Source organism: Drosophila albomicans, chromosome 3, assembly GCF_009650485.2.
Source record: "Drosophila albomicans strain 15112-1751.03 chromosome 3, ASM965048v2, whole genome shotgun sequence".
NCBI classification, from domain to species: domain Eukaryota; kingdom Metazoa; phylum Arthropoda; class Insecta; order Diptera; family Drosophilidae; genus Drosophila; species Drosophila albomicans.
This window is the reverse complement of record NC_047629.2, coordinates 13,744,345-13,771,650: the sequence shown is the minus strand read 5'-3', so window position 1 is coordinate 13,771,650 and position 27,306 is coordinate 13,744,345. Positions and strand designations below refer to the sequence as shown.

The 27,306-nt window shown below is 39.7% G+C and overlaps 2 protein-coding genes across 6 annotated transcripts; one reads left to right on the top strand and one right to left on the bottom strand.

The window, feature by feature from the left end:
- Positions 1-583: 583 nt before the first annotated feature.
- LOC117568932 (fibronectin type III domain-containing protein 5) lies at positions 584-25,000 on the top strand. Of its 5 annotated transcripts, XM_052004256.1 has the most exons (10): positions 584-1,132; positions 6,909-8,505; positions 8,584-8,737; positions 17,185-17,333; positions 17,468-17,613; positions 18,764-18,958; positions 19,166-19,192; positions 22,159-22,218; positions 22,293-22,490; positions 22,547-25,000. In XM_052004256.1, the coding sequence occupies exons 2-10, from the start codon at positions 8,460-8,462 to the stop codon at positions 23,156-23,158; spliced, it is 1,587 nt and encodes a 528-aa protein (XP_051860216.1). In that variant the 5' UTR covers positions 584-1,132; positions 6,909-8,459; the 3' UTR covers positions 23,159-25,000. The 5 variants fall into 5 exon arrangements, with proteins under 5 accessions (XP_051860216.1, XP_034105744.1, XP_034105743.1 ...); XM_034249853.2 differs by lacking the exon at positions 19,166-19,192 and having other exon boundaries at positions 17,191-17,333; XM_034249852.2 differs by lacking the exon at positions 19,166-19,192.
- Positions 25,001-25,342: 342 nt separating this feature from the next.
- Positions 25,343-27,306, bottom strand: LOC117566690 (alkylated DNA repair protein alkB homolog 8; the record flags this gene model as incomplete). Its single annotated transcript, XM_034246237.2, has 1 exon — positions 25,343-27,306. A coding segment is annotated over one exon (1,926 nt), but the record flags the coding sequence as incomplete, so codon positions are not given.

Here is a 27,306-nt window from a genome sequence, read left to right as displayed (position 1 = left end):
AATAATTAAACGCCACTAAGTATGCTTTTAATTTCCTAGGACGCACTCGAGGCGCATTAACGATGAAAATGGCGCTCGTTGTTGCTGTTTATCGCTTGGCAGCTCTTTCTCTCCCTCGCACTTGTACTTGAACTCTAATAATGCGCTTAAGAAGCAGGAGGTCTCTGCAGTCAATCAGTCAATTTGCCAGTTGGACACTCAGTAAGCAAGTCAAACAAAGCGCTCGCATTTAATACTTTTATGTAGTCCATTTCACTTTCCGGCTACCAAGCGACAGCGACCGCGACCGCGACCTAACACAACGCTAAAGCTCTTACCACTTGCTCTTTGGCAATGAAAAGAGCAATGCTAATAAAGAGAAAAAGCTCTCTAGGCTACACAGCTACAAAAAGGTAACTGCATTTGCCTTCGCTAATCGCGCTAAACGTATACTTTATGTGCAGTAATATGTTGTTCAGTGTATGGTTGCTCTCTCTCTGTGCATCTGTTGTTGGGAGCTTCGTGGCGCACAAAAGAGCGAAAGCGTCCTCTGGCGCCCAAGCGTAGCGAAGTTAGCCTGTCGAATTCAGTTGTAGTTTACGCGTCGGTCGCAGCACAACGCATTCATTACGAACGGTGCGCTGTGAAAGCTGTGTTTATACCAAACGATTGAAAGTGAAAAATACTAAAGACACAGTGAGAGAGTGAGTGACAGAGAGAGAGAGGGAGACACAGCAGCAGGAAGACAGGCTAAGCGCAGTCAGTGGACAGTAGAGACAGTGCGGCAGTGACAGTGACAGTGTTTAGTCTGCTGTTATCAGCGGCGCTAGTGACAACTTGAATAGTCACGTTGACAGGCGCGGCGATAGAGTGAAGAGTGAAGAGACGTGCCGTGTGCCTGCAGAGCCGGCGGCAAAAAGGCCACAAAGACCAAGAGTAAATTAACAACTTAAAAGCTACACAATACACAAATACAAATAAACACATTTTGTTAAACGTCTGTCCATACACCTGCAATTGTGTGTGTGTGTAGGTGTGCTTGTGCTTGTGTGTTTGTGAGTGGGAGTGTTTGTTCCTGTCTGTGGCTGCGTCGTTTCGCGCCTCTCTCAATTAACGTCCCGCCTCCCGCAGTGGAGCTTCAAACCTGACTCTGGTAAGTGGTTTTGTTGTTATTGTTGTGGTTGCTGGTGTTATTGCTGTTGTTATTGTATGGCGGCTTGGAGAGCTGCATGTTAAGCCAATAAAAGGCATTAAAATTAAAAACGGTAAATGAAATGAAACGAAACAAAGCGAAACGAAATGAAACGAAACGAACAGCAGCTAATGGATTTTGTTAGTTTTCACTTTCATGCCAGGCAGGCAAAAAGACTCAGAACGGAAGACCGAATGCCAACAATAAAACAATAGCAATATTAAGCACAAAATGAACAAGTAGATGGGACGATGAACAGCAGCTGTCGCAATGAAAAACTCATTTTAATGCCCTATTTATGCAAACACACACACAGTACAATTGATACGAATTTACAATTAATTCTTCAGCGTGGGTGTGTTTGTGTGTGTTTGTCTTCATGTGTGTGTGTGTGTGAGTGTGTGGGTGGCTGTGATTGTAAATCTTTTTCATCTTTAGCGTAGCACGTATCACGTACAACGACGAACGTAACGCGCCAAAATAACACGAAACTCGTATTTATAAACAAAAGTAGCTGCCAGTGTGTACACACCTTCACACACTCACTCAATCAATCACTCACTCACTCACTCCCTAACTCACTCCCATGCATACAACAGGTCAAATTCAAATTCACATTCAAATTGAATTTGAAATGCGTATGGCAAAAAAGCGGCAATGGCCGCACAAATATATTTTTTCTCGATTTAAAATAAATTTGCCGCCTGTCGTCGTCGCAACCACAGCCACAGCCGTGTTGCGTGTTTGCTGCCGCAACTGCTGCTGCTGCCGCTTGTTGTTGCTTGCTGCACATGTGGCAATGCTGAAATGTGGCAATTTATTTATACGATTTTTGTTATTTTTGGCCTGTGGCAGCGGTAACTGAATTGCACGCAGCGAAATCAGTTCAGGCTGCCAGCACGCTTCACTTTCCCAATATAAATATATGCTCGAAGTGTGTGTGAGTGAGTGTGTGTACATTACTGCATGTATATTCCGAGTCGTAAATATGTACCTACATACATGTGTATGCATGTATGTAGAAGCTATGACAATGCGAATATCTGTATGCTTGGACGTGTGTACACACTGCTAGGCGACACACTTTTGAAATTCCAAGGAGAACGGTGGAGAGGGCTGTCCTCTCACTCAGCGCTGGCAGCCAGCAGCAGCCAGCGAAGAGAGTGGGAGAGGGAGCAAGAACATGGCGCATAGTTGCCGTTAGGGAATGCTTGTGACATGGAGTGGGAAAGAGGAAGGGGGACAGCGAGACTAACAAATTTTCAGCAGTAGCTGGAGCTTAAAGTGCACGGCCAACGCACACACATACGCATACAAACACGCACATTCACACGCACTTACATACAGTCTGGGAGTACACACACACATACATATAGACGCATAGCTAAAGCGCGCTTTTGGGCTCTGGATTGAAGCAAGTGCTTTTGTTTTTACGAGCAGCCCAGCAAATAATAGCATTGTATGTGTGTGTGTGTGTTTGCTCTCTACACCATTTTACAACAATGCACAGTGAGAAAATGCGATAAACTCAAGCATAAACCTTTCACAACATCCACAAAGGCAAAGAAACAGAAAAAAATGAAAAGAATTTATGTATTATGCACAAAAGCAAAAAGAATAAGCTAAAGAAGTGTGTGCACACAGTGCTGAGACCTTAATGCTAACTTCATTTTCCAAAAATTAAATCATCAGGCAATCCAATTATGAGATAAAGTTCATCATTAATTCAGCACAGCAACAAAGCCCTTAATGCCAGTATTTTACAACTTACACTTACCCTCACAGCTTTGTTGGTATCTTTTATTGGCCAGCATTTTCAGTTGCTGCGAAGCTGCAGTTGCCACACTTTAATTGAGTTTCCAAGGGTCGCACACAGTTTCGCTCAGTGAGCGAATAACGCACTCACGCAGCGAACAGCGAACAGAGATCTGTGAGCAGCTCAATGAAGTAAAGTCCTAGTCGTTGGTGGACATCAAGCCTTTTGGAGTGTTAGCCCGCTAGCTAAACTGACCTTTTTGTTAATAGCCCGCCAGCTTGCGCTCACTAATACTCACCCACACACACACACACACTCAGTACTATAGAGAGGTAAAATTGTCTGCGGCGAGCAATTTGATGTTAACACAGCTGATTGATTTATTGTCTGTTGGCTGGCTACCGCAAACACTGGCACAATATACACAAACAAACAGAACAGAATCGAAGCGAACGAGTGAGTCGAGTTGAGTGAGAACAACAACAGCAACAACAACAGCAACAACAACAGCAACAACAACAGCAACAACAACAAGAACAACAACGACAGCAAAAACTATAAACACAAACAACAAAGACAACACACACAAACTTGACGAACAAAATGCCAAAAGTCCTCAATAAGCCGGAGTCGCAACGTATGCAATAAAAACATAAAAAGAAACAAAACACACACACACAATCACACAGACAGCATGACATGCAAGCAAAGGGCTATGTGTGTGTGTGAGGGAAAGACTGAAGCGTGCGCTTGTATGCGTGCATGTATTGTCGCCATAATTAACAGCGGCGAAAACGACGACGGCAATGGCAACGACAACGACAACAACAACAGCAACGACGACGACGTCAGCGGCGACAGCGCGTACTAGCCGCCATTTTAATTTTACGATAACTGCTTTCACCTACTTGCTTGCCTCTAGCTGCTAGCAATGTATGCGGACTGCATGTGCCGATACATTCACCAACACACACATAACTACATACATAAACACAGAGAAACAAACAAACACACTCACACACACTCGTTGGGAGTAAGAAATATTCTCGCAGTGCGTCACAGAGTAGGAAATATTTTTACAGCACGTCAGCAGCGTAGTTAACAGTTTGCTTTTTATTTCGAGTGTCAAATGAAATTTTCCTTGGACATTAACATTTAAATTACACACAACAAAAAGAGTGTGGGACGCACTTGCCTTGCGCCTTACGCATTACGCATTCAATTGAATTTTGTGACATGCCAACGCGTGTGCCTCACATTTCATATTTCATATTTCATAATTCACATTTCATATTTAATAACAATTTCAACGAAAATTCCTTGCATAATTGAAGCGAAAGCGCGACCGTTTGGACAGATGTCAAATCATTTTGTCAGCCAAAGTAAACTCATTTGCAATTGCATCAATTAAGTTTGCCCTTTCGGGCACGATTTCAATGCGCCGTGTGACACTTTAATGACGCCACGTACGCTTAAACACAGTCACACACAGAGTCACACATGGCAACACACATCCCATCACAGGCACAGACACAGACACAGACAGACATTAACTCAGTCATATGGAAGCTATGTGAGCTCGTAAATTCCCAAGACGCCACGTTCAAACTCACAGGTAATTCGAGAAGGACTACGAATGCGAATGCGACTGCGACTTCGAGTATAATCAAAAGAGACTACACTGCATTTAAGCTACTTAACCAACTTAAATCTATCAATATTCAATGCGAGACACTCGTTTTACGATATGCGCATAATCCCAACTGGGATAGCACCACAGTTATGTGCATCTTTGATGCCCATAAACCATATGATACTATATTCTCTCCTAATCTAATTGTGCCAGTCGACGAACAGCAGCTGACTTAGTTTGGCCTTAAACCATTCGAGAATTCTTTTGATAGCATATGTATTTCAGCATTTAAACGTGTTTTTCTCTGCTTTTCATTGCTTTTCCGCTTTTTCCGTTGCCCACGCCCGCAGCTTATAAACAAAAACAAACTTTTCTCATTGGCTGCAAAACACACACAGGTCAACATTTAGTACAAACAAAATTTTAATTGAAATCTATAGGTAATTTTCAGTGTCAATATTCTGTACTGAACTTTGCAGCGGGTTGAGTCAATAGCTCTTTGTCTGCTCGTTAATCCATTTGTTTTAATATAATCTGAATGAAACCTTGTACACAAAAAAATGTTGACTGTAGCGAGTAATTTAATAGTTGAAAATTGTTGCCCATATTATATTTTGAGGCTACAATCCATTTCATATTTGAAAAGTAATATGAAATTTCATATAAAAGTTATTTATTATATTTTTAAACAAAATTAGAGAGCTACAATCGAGTGTGCTCGATTTTGTGATACCTTTTAAAAAGTAAAACAAAAAAACATTGTGAAAGCGGTATTACTTTCAAAATATACCAAACTAATATACCGAAAAATTTAGATAATATAACAAAATATACCATATTTAGATTATCAACATGCTAAGGCATTCAAACTAAGCCATTGCAATATGTGCATAACTTTGTCAAAATATACTGAATTAAATGACGAACACATTTTAAAATATACCAGACGTTATATTTGGTATATCAATATGCTACTACATTCAAAATAAACCATAAAAATAAGGGCAAAACATTGCACAAACGTTATTACTGTTAAAATATACCAACTTAATATACCGAACACGTTCTAAAATATACCTAACGTCACCAGATTATTAGCTGAAGACCCGATTTGGTACTGTTTGGATTTTGGTATACTTTAGGACGTAGGCTCAAAGTTATAATACCCAAAGGGATAGCGGGTATTAAACTGTTATCATTGATTTTTTGTATCTTATGTCTAAATACATTTTCAAACTCATTTCAAAAACAACTTCCCGAACAACTTTTGATTACATATGCAACATATGCCTTGACTTTGTTTTCCTTTCAACGTTAATAGCTTGGCATTTGTAGGAAAAATAGATAATCTGCCGCCGTAGTATTTTTGTTTTGGCATCCCGCAGACAGGTTGTTTATAATTTGTTTTGCAACTAATTTAAAATTGTTGTTTACGTATTTATTTTTTATGGCAAAAAATACTGGGGCCAGGCAAAAATTGAAATTAAAATAGATGCATGAATGTTTTCACAGCTTGTTGTTCCGCAACAGCTTTATCACCCAAATTAAATTAGACTCAAGCTGTTTTTATTTAATTGACATTTTGATTTTTGAGTGTGAGAGCAGGAAAAGGAACTGAAATATGGATAAAAACATAAAAGAGATGTTTCAAATGCCAGGTTAACAATGAAAAACCACAGGCATTGAAAATGTTTTTCGGGCAAAGCGCAAAACACAAAAGAATGTGAGTGAACACAGATACAAACACACAAACATATACACAGATACAAATACCCGAATTTTGTGGGGCACAAATACTTGTTCACCTGTTTCACTAATGCCAGAGCACAAGGGACAGTGAATACGGAGAAAATATTTACGCATGATCGAATGGCAGGGAAATGTTATTGCGTGTTAATGCAGGCAGGCAAGCGTTTGAATTTGAGCGTGAAATGAATATGAAATGGAATTACATATGTAACACACACACACACAGACTACACATAACACAAAAAGCACATTAAAAATGTAGATGCAAGCGAATGTGTGTGTGTGTGTGTATTAGTTGGGCTGGTTATGCGTGTCGTATACGCAATGCCAGCCTCAAAGTATGCAGCACTTTGTTTACATTCAATTTGAGTAATGAAAATGATAGTGAACTTGCGACATTACAATTCGAAATTAGTATCCGGGAGTAATAATGTTTTTTTTGGGGGTGTGTGGACGTAAGTAATTGTTATTGAAAACGCTCAGATTGAATGCTAATTATAATTAATGTTAATGCCAAAACAATTTGCCTAATACCTTCCGAATTGCGCTGCGGAGACACATTTATAATGCGAGAAAAAAAAAACTTTGATTTATTGCAGAATACAAACAAACAACAACGATTTATATTCGTAGTGGCGGCAATAATTAACGACAACAACGACGAGCCAAACGAAACGAAAGTAAAATAAACACCAACAACACAAAAATTTGAAACGAAAACAAACAACAAAAAAGAGAAAAGAAAAAAAAGCGCAACAATCGACAGAGAAAATTACTGCTTAAATGCTTTGGCAATTAAGCCAAAAATTGTTAACAAAATGCGCAATGCATAAAATTAAACAACGAACAGCAACAACAACAACAACAAGAGCAGCAACTACGACAGCAACAGTAGCAACAACAGCAACAAGAGGCAAAAGAGGAACATCGACAGCAACAGCTAAGCAAACATTTAAAGTGCGGACGCAGAGGACGGCGACGACAGGTGGCAGATTGGCCCCCAGCAGAGCCGTCGCCGTCGTATTGAATTAATTTCGGCTTTGTGAATGGCACGAGGCGCAAAACGAAGCGAAAAGAGCCGAAAACACACAGCACACAGACAACATAAAGGCAATTGCCTACTTTAAAAACAGAAACCGAAAATTGAAAAACAAGCTGGAAAAGAACTTTACAATAGTTGTTGTTGCCTCCGCCGCCGTCGCACGAGAAATCAACGATTGTCGACTGCGGGAACTGCGACAAGTTGACACAAAACTTCTCTTTTTTATTGATTTTATTTACGGCCAATAATAACAACTAGCACAGCAGATGGCAATGAACAATAGGAAAAGGAAAAACATTACGGCTTGCCGCTGAAAATAAAAAAAAAAAAGAAAAACAAAACTCGAACGCAATGTGAATAATTTTACTCAAACGTATCACGAAACAATAAGAAACAAATACAGAAACAAAAACAATATTGAATACAGCGAGCGAGCGAGTGACAGAGAGAGAGAGCACGCGTTCGGGAGAGAGGGAGATAGCGAAAGAGTTGGCATATAACTCACATTTATTTCAGCCTGCCACAAGTCATAATGCCCCATGATGATTCAAGACAAGAACAACGCACACACGCACAGCCCATAAAAGTGTGCTATAAAAATGAAAAACTTATAAATTAGTTAAAAAATATTAGACAGAAAGAAATAGAGGCAGAGAGAAAACTACAAAAAGAAAAACGAGTAAATTAATTTTCAAGTTTAAGCTTGAATAATTGGACAACGATTGCCATGCATAAATGGCCAGGACCATAGAAAGTAGAGAACAATAAGAACAACAAAACAAGAAAGTAGAGGAAGCAACAGTAGCAAAAACGACAAAAGCAAGACTGATTTTTATGTTTTAGTTAGCTTTATTCTCTTATAAATAAACCTGGCAGCAGAACAAACGACCTGAAATCAGAATCGGAACTTCACAAACACCAACGAAACGAAACGAAACGCAACGAACAACGAAGCGGAAACCTTAGGAAATCCGCTTCCAGGACAACACAATTATCAGCAGCACCAGTAGCAACTGCGTTATCCTTGTCACTATCAACATTACCGACATCATCATCATCATCATCATCAACAACAACAACATCGAGCAAGTGAAACTATTGAAGCGCAATGTTTGTGTTTATTGCCGTCCTGCTTGTCAATGGCTGTCTGGCTGGTGAGTACATCATATAACCTATAATCGAGCCGATTATACATCCAATATACACACATACACACTCATTCCTTTTGACAGGCACCATTCCGGCCGCAATTCCAGCTACACCGGAAAACATAACCGTCACATTTCTAACGCCCACCGCGGTGCGTGTTTCGTGGCAAACGCAGATCGATCTCAAGGCGCATCCCATCGAGAAGTACATAGTGACCTATAAGCCCACAGATGACAGGTAGGTACCTCAGGCAATACTTCAATAGTTTTGAACCTCAGACTATATTAAACACACACACTCACACACACAAATGTAGTTGCAATTATGCAGCAGATTTCAACATTTTTTTTGTGCAATTGACAAGCTCAATGTTCTGCCACTGTATAGGAATAATATAACTGTGTCTCTGTGTGTGTTTGTGTGTGAGCTGACCATGAGCTAAATAACAACTGAAGTAAATGGTGGAACGCAGGCCAAGGGGGCGGAACACAACAAGCCGCAACAGCAAATACAAAGTTGAAGCCAAAATGACCGCGACTATGGTAAAGACCGAAAAAGAAAAAATAAAAACAAGCACCGCGTGTACTTGAAGTTTTCAAAGTTGTTCTACACTGCAAGAAAACTTCATGTAACTTTGCAAGTAAAAGACCAAGTTCACCAAGTCAATAATATTAGTATTAATTATTTATAGTCTATGGCAAAATATCAACAATTGGGCGGAATATTCACTTCAGATGATGATGCACTATTTCTTTCAGTGTACGGCAGACGTTAGCCAAAGCGTGTAAACTGCTGCATAGCAAGAGAAACTAAGAACAAAGGCAAGATAACGAAGGGTGAAACCAGAGAGGGAGTAGAGAGAGAGCAGAACAAAACATGCTTGTAATTGTAATATTTCAGCTGGCCGCCTGCTGCGGTTGCTCTATGTGAAGCCGCTTCCTCTTTGCCCCCATTTCCCCTTTCCCCTCCTCTATTGCTTGTGCACTATGTTTGCAATTTCTCTCTTGTCGAAGAAAAGAAAGCAACCAGCCAGCGAAATCAAATGGTATCGCGACAGTTAAGTGTAATCGACTCTGCACTACCCAACAAGCATTTTACATTGACTTATCTTATGATATCCGAGTCGAAGGATATCGATATAATACAATATTTTCTTTAAAAATTAAATGTAGTTTTAAATAATCTTAATGATATGAAAGTAGTAAGTAGAAATCTTACTTTAATCTTCAAAGTTTCCATTCTTGAGTTTATTATGCGGAAATTATCATAAACTAAAACTTATTTCATTAATCAAATATTTTTTAAAGCAATAAGAATGTAAAAAATATCAATTACCAAAAATGTATTCTTAATCAAAGATTTTTTTTGAGATAGTAATATAGAAATTATATCAAGTTAAATCTTATTATTTTTATTTAAGTTTTATTTTGCCATTCCTAATAGTTTTTGAGATAGCCATTTATAATTTTTCATTGTTTAAGAAAGTGAGGTTAGTTAAAAAAATTGATAACTTATATCACAAAAGAAAAGAAGTGTGTGTTAAGTTATTAAGATCTGACCGTAAACGATATATTATTGATCAGCGCCACATAAAAATGTGTAAGTATATAAAGGAATAAACGACACCTTGAAAGTCTAATATATTTTGTACTCTATGGTATATTTTCAATGTAGATCTCTATTTATATACCAAATACAGTTTTTGATATATATATATATTTTAGTATTTGTCGGTATATTATTTTGGTATACGGGTAGCGGGTATCTCACATTAGAGTATTCTCGACAGTAGCTTTCTTACATGTTTTGTTTAAGCTCTGTCATATAGTTTATAAATAATGCGTCACTATACTTAAAAGAATATAGGTATTTTTCTAACAACTATTTATTGGACACATTTCTATCGAAATTAAATGGAATATAATAATAATAAATAATATGTGTCCCTAGAAGTATATACGTATAATTTTTCTAGCAACTATTTGTTCTACACATTTCTATCGAAACTAAATCGAATATATTTAAAGTTTATTCTCAAACACATTGATGTCAGAAAGCTATAATAATCATGTTTATAGACACAACTTTGGTAACTTTGTGCTATGTAAAATGAATGTAGATTATGTTCGTTTTATAAATTGGCAACTTCCGCTTCCGTTGCTTCGAAGTAAAAAGAAATACTGAACTTTTTTATACTATACAAAAACTTAATGGGTATTGCACAGTCAAGCATGCTTGACTCTTAACTCTCTTCGGTTTTTCCCTGGCACAACTTGCAACTTCCGTTTGTAATCCAATTTGCTTGCGAACTTTTGCAGTATCATTGAAAGTTGAAGCTCGAGACAATGGCTAACTATTGTTACACAAAATGTGATGAATCAATCTTCGAGATCTTGTTACTGATAGCTGTGGTCAGACAGAAAGACAGAACGGTCTATTAACATAGCGAATAATATGCAAAGCATGCAAAGTACTGAGGAATGCTGAATATTTATAATATTTCAAACGCGTTGCATGCAATGAGCACACACTAGTGCAGCAGACATGCCGGGTATATATATATATATAGAATATAAAGCAAAGTGGCGTTGCATATTTCGAGTAACGACTACAAACTAAGCACTTCCGCTTTTGGCTTCTGGCTTTGGCTTGGCTTTTACTTTTTACGCGACGACGAAACGTTGGCAACAGCAACAAGACGTCACTTTGAAGGACGTTGGAATGCCGTGTAATAAGTTAAGTGCTCGGCTTTTCTGACATTTTCGTCTATTGCTGCACTACCTAATGCTGCTGCTGCTGCTGCTGTGCTGTGCTGCCTCTCTTTTGTTATTATTGTTGTGGTCAAGGTGTTTTCAATTTAATAGCTGATGTCGCGTGTGTGTTTGTGGAGGTCCAAGTTTTCGACTGCATGCGCGTGTTTGTCTTTTAGTTTCATTGCCATTGTATTTGTTTCATAAAGTTCACGCCTATATCAAAATTTTATTACATTTCAGTTCAGTTGAGTTCAGTTTAGTTTAGTTTTTTGTGTAGTTCTTTCATTTTCGTATCGTTTTCGTTTTGCCCGCCATTATTTATAAGTCAGTTTCAGTTTGAGTTTGTTTTTTAATTTTTGTGCTTTTTGTGTGTGTTCTTTAGTATCGATTTTTGTGTTACTGCGTTCGTTACTACTACTATACTATATACTATATTATATATAGTATAATAAACTGGCCGCTCATTACGGTGTGGAGCAGGTGAAGAGACAGGGTTGTTCGAGTATCTTCCAGCCGTTTTTCGAGTAAAATTGTGACGTTGAATAATGTATGATTAGTACATAGACACGTTGACGATGACTCGCGGACTCACGGTCCTCGAGTGCGCCCCCAAAGGGGCCACGCAGAACAATACACATATACATACACACACATACATATATAGCTCATACTTGTACTCCGAGAACTGGGCCTGAGTAAATGCGAGGCACCAAACTATCCACGCCCTTCACTCAAATTACATATCTGGAGCTGCATGAATTTCTAGTGGATTTACAAACGATTGAAGTACGAAGTACTCACATCGTCACACAGTCTTACAATTACTCATTGGACTCGTGTAGTCGACCCGCATGTGAAAGACCATCAATAATAATAATAATAATAATAATTAATAACAATTAAAGTCCGCTCAGACAGCTGCACAGCGTAAAGCACTTGGGAAATTTCCAATCAATATGAATTATGTATTTAGATTAAATTGTGTTGAAAGTGCACTTCACATCGTCGAGTACACTCGCAATCATATTCACAAACACACACTCACACGCTCATTCGCAATTATTTTCGCTCTCAATGTGCAGCATTACCTTGTCTTTTTCGAGTTATTTACATATTTCGTGCATTTTCCTCGCTGTCAGATGAACTATATAATTGAATGTAAAAGGCTAAAAGTCATGGCCCACTTAAGTGTGCTACACTTTTTCATTCTCTTTCTCTCTCCCTCTCTCCCTCATTCTCTATTCACTACAATATTCTATTTCGACTCGAAAGATTGGCTTTTCAATCGCCTAATTAGTTTGGATATTATCAATTTTTTTGAGGGCAGCTTTGAGGCAAGCCAATTAACTCGAATGTGTATGCAATTTTCTTTGTGTGTGCTGTACAACATGACGTATACTTAATTGCATTTTATAGCTAAGTACGTTGCTGCTAAACTGACACAACTTTTACAAAATCAACCTGAAACTGTTTGCAACTAATTGTGCTTTTAAGTTTAAGTTTTACCAAAGATAAAATTGAAGAATTGAAGTCGCAAAAGTTTCCACAATTTTATATGAATCATTGTGAAAATAAATACAGCTGCGTTTTCAAATGATATTTAGCAAACCTGTGGCATATTGACTGATTGTTAAAGTTTGCAAATTTATATTTAAGTTTGACTAAAGTTGATGTAATATTTCTCTTGATTGTGTCTCTTCCTCCCTTGTTAGTCTGCAGACAATCTGCTCATCTATATAATTGGAGGGACAATTGCAAACGTTTGGGCAAAAAAGAGAAATGAAATATTTAAATCAGTAAAGTTGAGCTCAACTTGTTTATTTACTTTTGTGTAAATTGGGGGAGAAAGATTGTCGAAACGGATTGACAGTTTGGCACCAGCAATTTACAATCACAAAAAGTTCAGCTAAACTTGTTTATTAACTTTGTACTTATTTTATTGTTGCGCTCGCTTGTTTGATTAGAGACCATCTCGAGAGCGTCTAATCGCACGTGTTTAAACACACACACACACACTCAGGGACACCCTGTTTATCAGGCACAGAATGTGCTTCAGTGTGAAACACTCGACTGGAGTTTGAGAGCACTTGAGTTGAACTTTGCTTTTGGGATAAAGTTGAATGCCAAGGCGAGCTGTGGCCGCTTTAGGGTCAAGCTGTAGCCATCTGACTATCTCTTTCTCTGCATCTCTCTCTCTCTCTCTCTTTTCTTCTGGTTTTACTATCATTTTTAAGCTGTAAAATAGCACTCGTAATATAAATTTGAGCATAAACATCGCCTGTAAATTCTCTAATCGAGGCAATAAAGCTTGCAGAGCGATGCGAGATGCGTTGTCAGAAGTTTGTGGCGCAGACAAAACTTGACACTACTAAACTATATATATGTATGTATGTGTGTGGGTGTGTGAGTGCGTGTGCACATGACATCAAAATATATCCACAAGTTTCCATTCTGCCGTGCGCTGAAGTGAATGTCACGTGTAAGCTTAGTAAAGTTGTATAGTTGTGTAGGTGCTCTGTTCTGTCGTTGTAGTTGTTAACCCCATAGAAATTGTACGTCAGCTGTCAGAAAATGTTTGGAAAATATGAAAATTTGTCAGCTTACGTGTATGTGACCAAAAAAACCAGAAAAGCCAAAAGCCAGAAGCCAAAAAAGCCGCACAATGTCCATCATAAGTTATTAAAAATACGAAGCAAAATGTTTTTCCACTAACTGCACCTATACACAAATATGTATGTATGTATGTGTGTGTGTGTGTGTGTGTGTGTGTGGATGTGCCTGTATTTAGGTTGAATTTTCAATTTAGAGTTTGAGTAATGGACACATTTTTTTAAAGGCCCAATTGGAAGGCATGCGCGCGGCTTTGTTGGCTGATTGTTTATTCAACACAACCGGAAATCCAGTGAGCTGCAAACTACTCGCCAGTAAAAACAAAAGGGGTCATCAAAGGTGGGAGTGGCAAAGCCGGGTGGGGGTGGGAGGAAGTACAAAAATCAAATATGAGTAAGAAAATTGCTGAGGCATTAAGCAGTTTCTCTTACTCGAGCTGATGTTTGCATTGTGTGCACATATGAACCAAAACTCAATTCCCCAGCGCTAAATTCATCTGCATTTATAATGCCAATGCGACTACAATCGGACCACTCCCCCTTCCACTCCTCCTTCTCACTCTCCGCTTTCAGAGAAAGGCCAGTAAACCAACCCATGTCGAATCACAAATGGATGACGATGGTATGCGTGCAAATTTGCGGACTTTGAGCAAATGTTTGGCAAACGAAACAAGCCGCGACTTGGTCCAGTTCAGTTTGTAGTCGTCACATTGCATTTGATTTGGCCCCCAGGCGACATTTGACGTTAACTTTAATAAGCCGAAAACTTTGGGCTCTTCTCTCCACATGTGTTGCTCCACCGGCTGCTTTGTCTTGCTGCTTGGCTACCAAAAACTTTTGCATAAACAAACTTGGTGTGAGACACTTAAGCACTGCACTGGGGCATATTAGCGTACACTCTGAGAAAAATGTGTATAGCAATTCAAAGTATTCGAAATGCGGAATAAAATAATTGGAAGCATAATATATGTATGTATATTTATTAAAGCAATTAATTAAAGCGAACGTACATAAATGTGAGTAAAAATTCAAACAGAAAAAATGCTGTTAATTAAATAAAACGAACAAATTAGTACAACAATATTATTTGAATCGATATATTTACTAATTTCTTCTTTTCATTTCATTAACTCGTTTTTTCTGTTTGAATTGGACATTTTGGCATTTTAAATGAAATGTTTGCAATTTACAGTTAAAAGAAATATATAAAGATAATTCTTTCAACAAATTTGTCACGTTCGAAATCGGAACAAATTTTAAAATAAGTAAAAGTTTTTCTTATAGCTGTGGAATATCACTATTTTTAGAGCTAATATTGGTTTCAGGAACTTTTTATGTTTACTTTTAGAATATGAATATGAGTTCGTTAATTTTTGCAATTATCTTATAACGCAAAAAAAGTTCCTAAATAATTCTTAGCTCTAATTAAAGTGCTAATCAAGAGCTATAAGATTCTATTTTTGTCAAAATAAAAAAGTGTTTTGGTATACGTTTTTTTTTTCACTTTAGAAAATGTCGCACGCGACATTTTTAGCAGAGAATTACTCATATTTAGATTTAGATAAGCAAATAATAACAGCAAAATATATAGACTGCCAACACTTCGATTGGCAATACAAAAAAACTAAAGACAAATTTGGATTAACAAAATGAATAGAAAACTAAAGCCAAACGAATGCGAATCTTAATAATCTATGAATAGATAAAGAAATAAAATAATAATATTAATTAAATAATATAATTAAAGAAATATATTCCATTTAAACATAAAAGCAATGAATATTGCTTGACAACACTACGACTGACAAACACTGACAAACAAAAAGAAAAATACATATAGTAAACAAGATTAAGATTAACAACAAAAATAGAAAGTAACAACACATAAACAATCCAAATCGAAATTTATAAAAAAAAAAAATAAGCTAAACAAAAAACTTAGATTAGAAAAAAAGAATAGAAAATATTTTGAGCACATAAGCAAACTGAATTTAAATATTAACAATCTGCTCATAGCGGAATCAACACTTTTCATGTTGAGTCTACATTTAAACTTGGACTTTTTTCTCACTGCGTAGATAGGACAACAGTCGAGCTCAAGCTTGAGCTTATATTTATTTAATTTGCGCAACTTTTGTTATGTAAATTTGGCACATCAACGGCAATGAAAAGTTGAGCAAACAGATGGAAAACTTTTGTGAAAACTGAGATACTTACAAGTACTATACTACTATATAGTACATATAATATTTGTAAGGTAACCTTCAAAGCGGTACTTATGTATGTTAGTTGTTGTTGTTGTTGCTGCCTTGCCTCCTCGTGACCTTCGGCTCGGATTTGAAGATTGCCTGTAATTGATATGCCCGCTCCACGCTTGCTTGGCTTATAATTAGTTGAATTCTAATTACATGTACTACTCTATACACAGGCACACAATTCTTAAATTTCGGATACTTAATTGATATTCGTGTGTAATTGCTGGCTGGGTTAAATCCATAATGTGTACAGCTGCCTTTGCAGTTGAATAATGAATATTTCATGAGGATTCCCCTTAGGCTTCGTACTCTGTGTATTTGCCTTGGCCTTATGGCAATTTTTACAGGGTATTTTGTCAGTCGTGTTGCCCCAAAGTGTTTGCTCACTTGGCGCTATTTTGTTGCCGCGTTGTTTGTTGTTCGTTGTTGTCGTTGTTGTTGTTGGGTTTTTGTGTTATGGCTGCGAGCGTTTGTTTTGTATCTGCTGTTGCTTCTGTTCGACGATTCCATGGGGGGCCATTGCTTTGCTTCACCGTCTCCGACTCTGTGTGAGTGTGTGTCAACGAGTGTGTGTGTGTGTGTGTATGTGTAGCTTGTATATGAATAATGAATCATTTGTCAGGCTGTTGTAGCGCGCTCGCTGCTGTAACAAGAGCCATTGCACACAGGGGCCAGAAGTCTAGGCTAGGGGCACAGCTCAGCCTACACACGCACTTCTAAGCTCACTCACACACTTACGTATATGGGATATACGTATACTTAATATGTAGTTTACTATATGTATATATGCGGAGGGTAACACGAGCTCAATTGGTAAAATCTAGGACATGTTTGGGTAACTGCCCGGCAAAAGTGACAAAGTGAAATATTGGAGCCATGCTGTAATTACGAGCACGCCTCTCGGCCTCATATTTCACACGCTGCTTCTCTGCTTCGACTATTTATTGTAGTTTCAGCAATTAGCTACATACACACCAACACACATCGACACCAACACACACACAATCTGTACGCACACATTGTCACACTTAGTTGCCGTTCGAGAGTGGTAATTGAATTAATTTAAGTTACAGGGTTGTACAGGATGTCGCCGGCAGCAGTGAGGCCATTGTCCTGGACCGTTTATTGCCCAGCACCCAGTATTCGCTGTCGGTCACCGCCATCTGGATGGGCAAAAAGTATCGCAGCCGGGGTCAGATCAAATTTCGCACCTTGGGTAAGCATCATCATCATCTCCATCACCATCTCCATCACCATCACCATCCCCCCCAACATCCCCATCACCATCATCATCATCAACAAGCAATTAGGGAGACGCGTCTGAAAATCACTGGCCAATTATACTCGTAGATTTGCCCAAGAACACATCACAGCAGGACTTTCCGCCGGGCATCTATGGCCGCAATGGGTCCGGCAATGGCAGCATCTTTGGCGACGACGTCACCTCCACAGCCACCAACACATTGACGCACAGCACAACGCGCGAGCTGCCAACGGTAAATAGACTTTTGTACCCTTAAACATTTTGGGAACAAGGGTATAATAACTTAGCGGAATGTAAATTGGTATTTATGAAAGCAACTTATTGAAAGATTGAACATATATTAACTTAGTATGCAACTTATTGGAATGTAAATGGATTTTTAGACTGAAAGATAGAATAAAGTAGTAAATATGTGAACAGGCTTTTATAACAGCAACTTATGCGATTGAAAGATAGAATAACATACTTAATATGTAAAAAAACTTTAATACGAAAAAAATATTTTTATTACAGCAACATATTGGTAACAAAATATTATAACCTTGTCGTGTGTAAATGGCATATGATAAAACAATACATATTCTTAATCAGTCTGATTTTGTATGTCCGTTCAAATGAATACAAAAATACTAAAATACCGACCCTATAAAATACTAAGCAGTGTTAGCAAAACTGGTGAAACTGCTTCCTATATCTGCTAACTGATTAACTCTCTTTAAGAATAATTTTGATCATAGCAAGCCAATTTATTTACAATATTATGGATATGTTTTCTTTAGTTTTCTTACTTCAGTTTACATTAATTTCTATTGAGAATTTTTTCAAGCCCTTTTTCAGCCGAAAGAAAATTGTATATGACAATTATTTTTAGAAAGAAACTACAGAAAATTTCAATCTGATTTTAGAAAGAAATTCAAAAAATTTTCAATCTTAAAATTAAATAACCTTATTTTAAAATCTTCCTCAGAACAATAAGAAAATGTATTGGCATAATTATAAGATAGATATTTCATGTTGATTATAATTATTATTATACTATTATCTAGCCTTTACAATATTGAAGATCTAGGACATGTTTTTACTTATGTTTGCTGTGTTCTAAAGATCACACTTAATTGAGAATTCATCCAGCCCTTTTGCTCTCTGCAAATAAAAAAAATAAATTTAATTACTCAAAAAAAAGTTTGCAAGTATCTCCACAGTCGAGTACGCTTGTCTCATTTACTATTAATAGAAGAGGTAGCATCAAATAGGATTTCCAAGTCAAATCCCCAACTGTGCGTTGGACTAATTACAAATGCGATTGATTGATTGCAACCCGAACACTCCCACATTCACTTTCCCACTCTCTATTTCACTCCTCTCTTTCTGTCTCTCCTTAGATACGAGGCGTGGAAATTGGCATTGTGCTCATCGTGCTGATGGTGTGGGCCGGTGCCATTGCACTGTTCTTTAATCGTTGGGGCAAGATACGCATGCTGCTGCCGTATCAGCCGGATTACAAGCACGAGCAGCTCAAGGTGCCAGGAACAGGCGTGTGCAGCGCCAGCGGCTGCAATGGTCAGCACTCGCATCAGGTATGCATTGTACACAGCGATGTGGAAGGCATTATGGGTGTGGTCTTAATGCTGGCCGGGGATAATAATAATTGCGGGCGGGAGGGAATGGGGAAATGGGGGGAATTAAGCAGGGCAACTTTAACATAAGTATCGACTTTTGTCGTATGAGCGCGTATAACGTAACTTACCTATGTTTCCTCTGTTTTTGTTATGCTTTATTTATAGAACCTACACCCCGATTTCTTTGTCAAGGTATTCAACATATTTCATTTCTCAATTAATTACTGCAACAATACTTTTTGCATTTAATTAGCTTTTGCATCAAGTCAAGTAAATACTATTTGAATATTATTAAGATATTTACTTACTTACTACAAAATGTGCACAATTTACTTTTTCTCTAGTGCACACAGATCCGCCCCCGTCTCGCCCTATTGCTCTTTCTCTCTCTCGCTCTATCTCTATTTATCCTTCAAATGCCCTTCTCAAAGTTCTCAAGAGAATTGCGAATGCTTGTTCTACAACTAGGAAAACTGTATATTTTTTATCTTTGACTCTTGTATGATTGTAATGCTTAATGAATGATGATCGAGTACAGAAATGAGAAACGAATGCATTATAAGAAGTAATTGAAATGGGAAAGGAAATACCAATAAAAAATCTTCCTATTAAGTTAATATTATGATTCGATAAAAAGTCCTTGAGTGAACTAAAAACTGGAAAATGTCATTGTCTGTCATAAAATAAAAAAATAATTCCGTCATTAAATCCTTACTACAATTTTTATTATGATTTGCTAAAAACTCTAAAGCTTTTGCTAGTTTACTTTTATTTTCTTTCTTCTCTTCTATATTTTGTTGTAGATTTTAATAGTAGTGTACCATTTAAAATACACCCAATTTAGGGAGGTTTTAAATGATGCAAACACTTTGGCATGCCGAAGATGGTTTTAATCTTATACTTAGAAACGTGCTTCAACTTTTTTCCAATACAATTTCAACTTATACAACATACATATAGACACTATTAGAGCTGCACCCAGGCGGTTTACCTAATGAACCAGATCCATAGATTCATAAAACTTAAAACATGTTTGTTAAATGCTTAAATGGATGCGAGCATGGAAACACTCTATCCAAGTGTCCCCCAATTTGCATTTCCTATACATAGTTTTCAATACCATATACTACTATATACTCGTTAATTAGTTAGTTAGTTTTGGTTTTGAGCTTTTTGTTGAGCTTTGTTGAGGTTCGAGCTTTCAATGAAATCACTGACAAAGTTTCCTTACTTCCACCCAAAAAAAAAAAAAAACAACCGAAAAAAATCCAACAATTTGGCTCGCTCTTGCCTACTGCTGCTGCTGCCGCTGCTGCTGCTCCTCTTTCTCTCTCTCTCTCTCTCTTTCTTTTCCTCTTTCTCTACATATTTTTGCGATCCAAATCAGTGTTTGCCCCGCTGCGAGGGTTGCGGAATCTTCGATCGTTGCTTTCAGTATCCGCGCAGGGAGCTGGAGCGCGATTGCGGCTGTCAGTTTGCGTTGCTGCACAAGGCGGATGTGGAGAGCTAGCAACCAGTGCATCGCGAAACGGCTGTGCAGAGTGTTGTTGCCGTCGCCAATCACAATCATGCCCATGGCACGCCCACCAACACCTATGTGCGGGGTCCGAGTGTCGACAATCAGTCGATTGTCGGTGGCAATGCGCTGCTGGAGCACGGGCACGGTCACGGGCAGCAGAGCATTGACAGTGCTGCACTCGATAGACACGATGCAGATGCGGATGCGGATGACGCAGATGGGGATGTGGATGCAGAGGGCAGGGCGAGTGGCTGCCAGTCAGCTGCTGAGGATCAGCAGTTGTTGCAACGGGAGGCGGCACCACAGCGTCTGCTGCCGCTGTCGGTCAACAGTCATGCAACGAAGCAACGCCGATTTGCCCAACAGCGCAGCATACTAAAGAACTCACAGGAGCGCACCTTTGTCGAGGAGAACGAGGTGCTCGAGGCCAAAAAGCAATTGATATTGCGCCGACGGCGCCTCTTCAGCCATTACCGGCAGTACGATCAGTGGCGACGGCGACAGTTTAGCTATGATCCCAGTTACTTTCGCCCGCCTCCGCTGCCGTCTAGACCGCTGGCATACGCTGATTACGGCCCAACGGGCATGCCAGGCACTGTCGGCGTCGGCTACGGCGTCCACATTGGCAACATGCCAGCAGCAGCAGCAGCAGGCGGCATGGGCATGGGAGCCGTCACTGCGGCCAATGCTGGACGACGGCGTCGACAGTACCGGCGTCAGTATTCGTGCGCCGATCGCAGTCGTGATGGATCACGCGAGAGTCGCGGCTCCTCATCGCTGCAGCTGCAGAAATACCACAGCATGGTCGCCAGCGATACCATACACACCGAATCGTCAATGCTCAATCACAGCAACTACAGTGAGCCGGCCAGCGTAAGTGCTTCACGATCACGATTACGACAAACACAAAAACAAAAAACAAACAGAACAAACAACAAACCCGAATTCAAATTCGGAACCAGTTCGTGTGTTCGTTCACTCGTTCGTTTGTTCGTTCGTTTGTTCGTTCGTTTGATTCGCTCGCTTATCGATATCGATAAATGCACCATCGCCATGCACTTCTCTCGTGTTGTACTTGGGCACGTTAATCGTTTATCTTTAACCGTTTTAACCGTTTGCCAATTTGTTCGACCGCCCGCCGTTTTTTTTTTTTGCAGCGTTTGAGGCGTTGAGTTTAAGAGCACAAAAAATATAAATCGCACTCCACCTCCACACCCAACACTCACACCTTTTTCAATCAACACCCTGTACAGTGGTCATTATTGACTCGCGCTTCACAAGAGCACAGCAAATAGAAAAAACACAATCGCCAATCGCAGGACAACTCAAATATCACATCAGCAAAACAATCTCCACACACAGTTATCGTATCGCTTTTGTAGAGTCTTGTGCAGGTTACGCTTTCGCTTGCTTGTTGATCGCCTGTTGAGGATGCTTTTCCTTAGTGTAATCGTTGTGGGATCTTTAGGGTTCCATGTGTACAAATAGTGTGTGTGTGTGCGCTTGTGCGTGTGTATGTGTGTGTGACATTTCAATCACCTGCTCCGTGTGGCGCTCTCTCTTTATCTGTTCTCTCTCTCTTCCCTCTCTCTCTCTCTTTCTCTCTCTAAACATTTTACCAATTGCAATGAGATTACAGTTCGACAGCAGTGATTGTGGCGGCACCTTTGCTCACCCACCGTTGCACTGCAATAGCCGCGTAAGAGAAATCGCAGATTGCAAAATATTTGTTCCCACTAGTCGATTACACTGCTAATCTTGTTTGTTTTGCAGCACATCCACATGCTGGCGGAGGAGCGTTCCACATCGATATCGGAGCGCTGCACACGCAGTCGCATCAATTCGGCCATATTCGTCTCGTCGGAGGGTCGCGGCTTCGATTCCATTGAGTTCCTGCGACGCCACGGCTCACAGAGTGTCCTTTGCCGCAAGGCCAAAAGTGCCGAGAATATCACAGACAATGGACGCCGGGTAAGTGCACGAGATTATAGCAATTATTACACAAATATTTACTTTGGAATTTACAGAAGAGTTTGCGACCTTGGCGCACCGACGATGACTCCGTCCAACCGCAGCAGCACCAACAGCAAGACTCCTCCCAGGACATCGAGCTAAAGGAGTGCGGCAACACCGCTGGCGAATTACTCACGCTGCCTGTGCTCCATGACGCCAAGCAATCGCCCACAGCGACGACCAGTCTATTGGCCCGCTCCTCGGCCATTACCACGGCCAATGTGATTGTGGGCAGCATTTCATTGGAGGCACCTCCACCATATATGCAGGATGATGACACACACTCAATATCGGCGTTGATTCATAGCGATGCCGCTGCCATTGTGCATGACTCACAGGACTCAGCGGAAACCGTGGAGGAGCTGGTACATGTGCCACTGCTGGCAAGTCAAACAGCCACAGCATCGGTTTCGGCCGCCTCATCGCCCAGCATTGCCATCGAGGCGAAGCCACGTGTACTGGTGCATCAACGCTCCTCGACGGCGTCTTCATCGCCGCACAACAGTCCCAAGAGTTTGGGACTCGGCCTAAAGATTGTGAAGCCCAAGATTAATGCCGTGCCAATGGTGTCAGTGTCCGGTCCATCGCCGCCCATTGAGAAACCGCCGCTGGCGGAGTGTTTGTAACAAATGGCAGCCGAAACATTTATCTAAGCGCGCTCACTCACGGCATCTGGACACCCCAGACCTAGTCCCTGTTCCCACGACCCACAACCCAGACCAGCACCAGACACCAACCATACACGAAGACACAGAGAACACAGAAGAACCCAACTAGCACTTGCACGACCCACACAGAATCTCAGATATGGAAGAAAGTGGATAGTAAAGTATGCCAGCTGCTCAAATAAGTGTTTCGGTGATGCTAGAGAGATTGAATTCTACTCTGCTGCAGGAAGTAGAACTAGAACTAGGAATAGGTGTAGGCGTAGGCGTAGGAGTAGGAGTAGGAGTAGCAATAGGAATAGGAATAGCTGTAGTTATTGTACCAAAAAGTAAAAAATAAAAGGGCATTGCCATGCAGGAAAGCTTTGTATATTCAAGAACAACGACTGAAGTATACACATATGTTACATGTATGTACGAACATGAACTTTTAGACGTTTATAAGGCGTTCTATAGTAGTATACACCACATTAACACAGACAGAAACAACTGATAAATCAGCTTTAACAACAAAACATGTAAACTATCAGGCTTTAATATTATGATGAATTTCTGGTCATAGGCAGACCAACTAACAACAACCTGTTGAACAAGTTATTCTCGTTATTGTTCTCCCTATACCAATACCATTTACCACTTATATTAGTATATACCTAACAAATATAGATATTTATATATATATATAGCCAAAACTAGGGCACCACACATATTTATACACCACTCTTATAGAACTTATATCAATTTAACTATACATACTATACATATATATGTATATTTATATTTTCATTGGTAGCCTATACACTTGCTACAAATGTGTGTACTTAGGCATTACCTTAGAGGTAGATAATCCCTTTGACCCACACAACTGTACACCTATCTATACACCCAATACTAAATTTACATTTATAGGCTTCTAGGCACAATGAATATTTAGTCCGAATCAGAATGTTACTTATATATATACATAGCTAACATATCAATTAACCCACGACCAAAAACGAAACGTTGAAACTGTAAACTAGTCGATAAATTTAAATTCCTACTATGATATTGTAATTAACGTCAAATAAGAAAGTGCCCAGGATGAGTTCTAAGTGTTTTTAAAACTACTTGTACTTGTACGTTTTCGTGTAGTTTGTAATTTTTAATAATAATATATATACTATATATAATTCTATATACTATATATATTATATATACCAAACATATGTATGTACGAACTCATCATGTATCCTTGTAGTGTTTAAGCATGAATTTTAACAACAGTTTCACTTGATGTACCTACATACATACTTATAATATAGATACGAGTACTTAGGTATATGAATTCCTTGATAATAGAGATTATACATTTAAATTATAGAACTGATGGCAGCACACAGAAATCATTTGCTCTCTCCTCTTTAGGTAGTCATTATATTTTAGTTATGTTACTCAAATTATCACAGCAATAATTGCCCAAAGTAATTCCCAACTTATCCTAAATACTAACAACTATTTAAAACTATAACTTCAGTTGAAATCAAATCAAATCTTATGTAAATACACCCGCACATGCTACAAATTCTAATCCCACTATAGACTCTCATCAGCCTATGAATATACCATTTCTACTACGAGTATGTACTCTAATGGAACACGAGATGTTGTTATAAAGGAATTGTCAATTTATGGTCCAAAGCTACAATAAAAAACACCATTCAAATGGGTCAAAAGTAAGCTTAACTAAGTAATACTTAGATTATGTTCAATTCGAAAAAAACAAATATGTGGATGTGTATTTTTTGAAATCAAATAAACGAAATCTATCTATATAATCTAAATATGTTTTATTGAACTGTCATATTTCAGCAGTAGTTACTTTAATGTCTGGCCATTAAGTGGAGATACTTTTTGTGGATGTAGAAGAGTAGTATCCTGAGGCAGTAGGATGAATAGCCATCAGCCGATAAGAATGTTAATAGTTGTCCAATTCAATTGCTAATAAAATATTATTATGCCCCCATAGAGGTCAAGAAACAAAAAAAAGGTCAGGACAACCAATTTATGAGCATTCAACGAGTTCTCAGGCAATTTAGTTATTATAGTTAATAGCTAACTTATATATTCAACATTAATACCATAGTAAATGGAAAATTACTGTAAAATATTCTTTATTTCATTTTCTATTTACAAATTCAAGTCTATTTCCGTTCAAAGATGACACAATGGTTCCCCTGATCATAGTAACTACGAAGCAGCACAACTTCGGGCAATTGAGACACCAATTGCTCCAACTCCTGCTCCTCAAAGACATGATAGTATCGTAGGAAAGTTGTACGCTGCTCGTCTTTTGTTTTCCATGGGACATAGACATCTTGTTGCTGGAACTCTGTGCGGTTTGTATGCACTGGCAGTGGCACTTGCATCTGCTGCTGTTGCTCCAGCTCTATGCCTTCCAATTGCTGCGCTAGCTTCTGGCGTTGCGCCTGCTCCGTGGTGCGCTCTTTGTTGACAGCTTTATTCTGTCGCAAATACGCAGACTTCCTGTCGTTTTTCCGCTGATCCTTGGCCCAGACATAGATGAGAGCACGACCACCAGGACGTAAGACGCGTGCCATCTCACGTATCGCTGCTAGACGCCTCTCAGTGCTGGCCAGATGATGGATAACCGCAATGGAGATGCAGCCATCCATGCTGGCACTGCGCACCGGCAACTGCAAGCAATCACATCGAAACACGCTCTGTCCTCTGCCATTACTTACACCCAGTAGACCCATGGAACGATCACAGCCGATGCTCAGCAGCTGCGGATTGCATCCTAGATATTTGCCATTCCCACAACCAACATCCAGAACCACTGAAGACGCATCGAAGCTATTGAGAAAGTCAGCAACTTGCGGCCAAGGCGTGTGCCGTGTGTCGCTAAAGTGATCGGCAATCTTGTCGTACACTTCGTGCACATTTTGCTGCTCCAAATTGCTGGCATGTGTGGCCAACGCCTCAGTTAGAGCCTGTGGAACTGCAGTTTGTCGTGTGTCGCAGAGCGTGGGGAATTGACAGTCGCAGGGCCCGCGACGTAACCTTCTAAAAGTGAGCGAGGTGCGTTTGCTGCGTGCCTGGGTCGTTAGACTACCCGAAGCTGTGGCCAGCACATCAATGTGCTTGGGCTTGATCCCATGTGTCCAATCGTAGCGTGACTCGCCAGACATGATAAGCAGCGAGCGCCGTGGCAGCAGAACGTGAACCAGCTCGTTATTGCGTCGAAAGTCCATGACGACATCGGATTGCAAGGAGAGCGATAGAATTGGCCCCACAAATGCACTATGCGTGTCCACATGTGGTGGAATTCCCTGTCCTGGCTCGTAGGCATTCACAGTCAATTGATCTGGTGTCAAGATCTTTGGCAGTTCAGTGTTGTCCAAACGAGGCCACAAGAAATCACAGGCACTTGGTATTGGCTGCTCCAGCAAAGGTTGCATGGGATCCACATTGTTGCTTCCGTAGAGGAATTCATAGCCAAAGTGCTTAACATGACGATGCTTTAGTGTGTCCTCCGTGCGAACAGCACCAGCGTCGCCATCACCAACAGCATTTAGCAGAACTGCTTCCTCTTCAACGCTAATAAAATTTGGCAATAAAATTAATCCACTGGGCAGCTGTTTTTGCCAACCGCTTTCCTCGGTTTCCTTAGGCAATTGTGTCACATAACTCAGGTAGGCCACCGCGCCTTGCTGCCCGATAGTCGCCAGATTGTGCATTCCCCGATACACCAACTCGGCATCCTTTAATGAGGCACACACTAAAAAGCAGTAAGACTTCGATGGCAACATCAATACCTGCGACACTTGACCGCCGGTGTTGGCAGCTGTTGCAAGTAGCGTTTCCTCGGTAAGTCCATTGCTGAGTCCTACGTTAAGCACAGCCAGGTATAGAGTTGGTACATCACTTGCACATACATTGCAGTCAGATTTTATGATTGCCAGGCAGCGACGTTGCTTTTTATCCGCCTTTTTGGCTTTGTTTACCTTTTGCTCAACGTGCTGCATGCTAACGGAATGCGGTATAAAAATACCAGAACAGTGTGTGCACACATCACTAAAAGATACATGCTTATCGGATAGTATAAT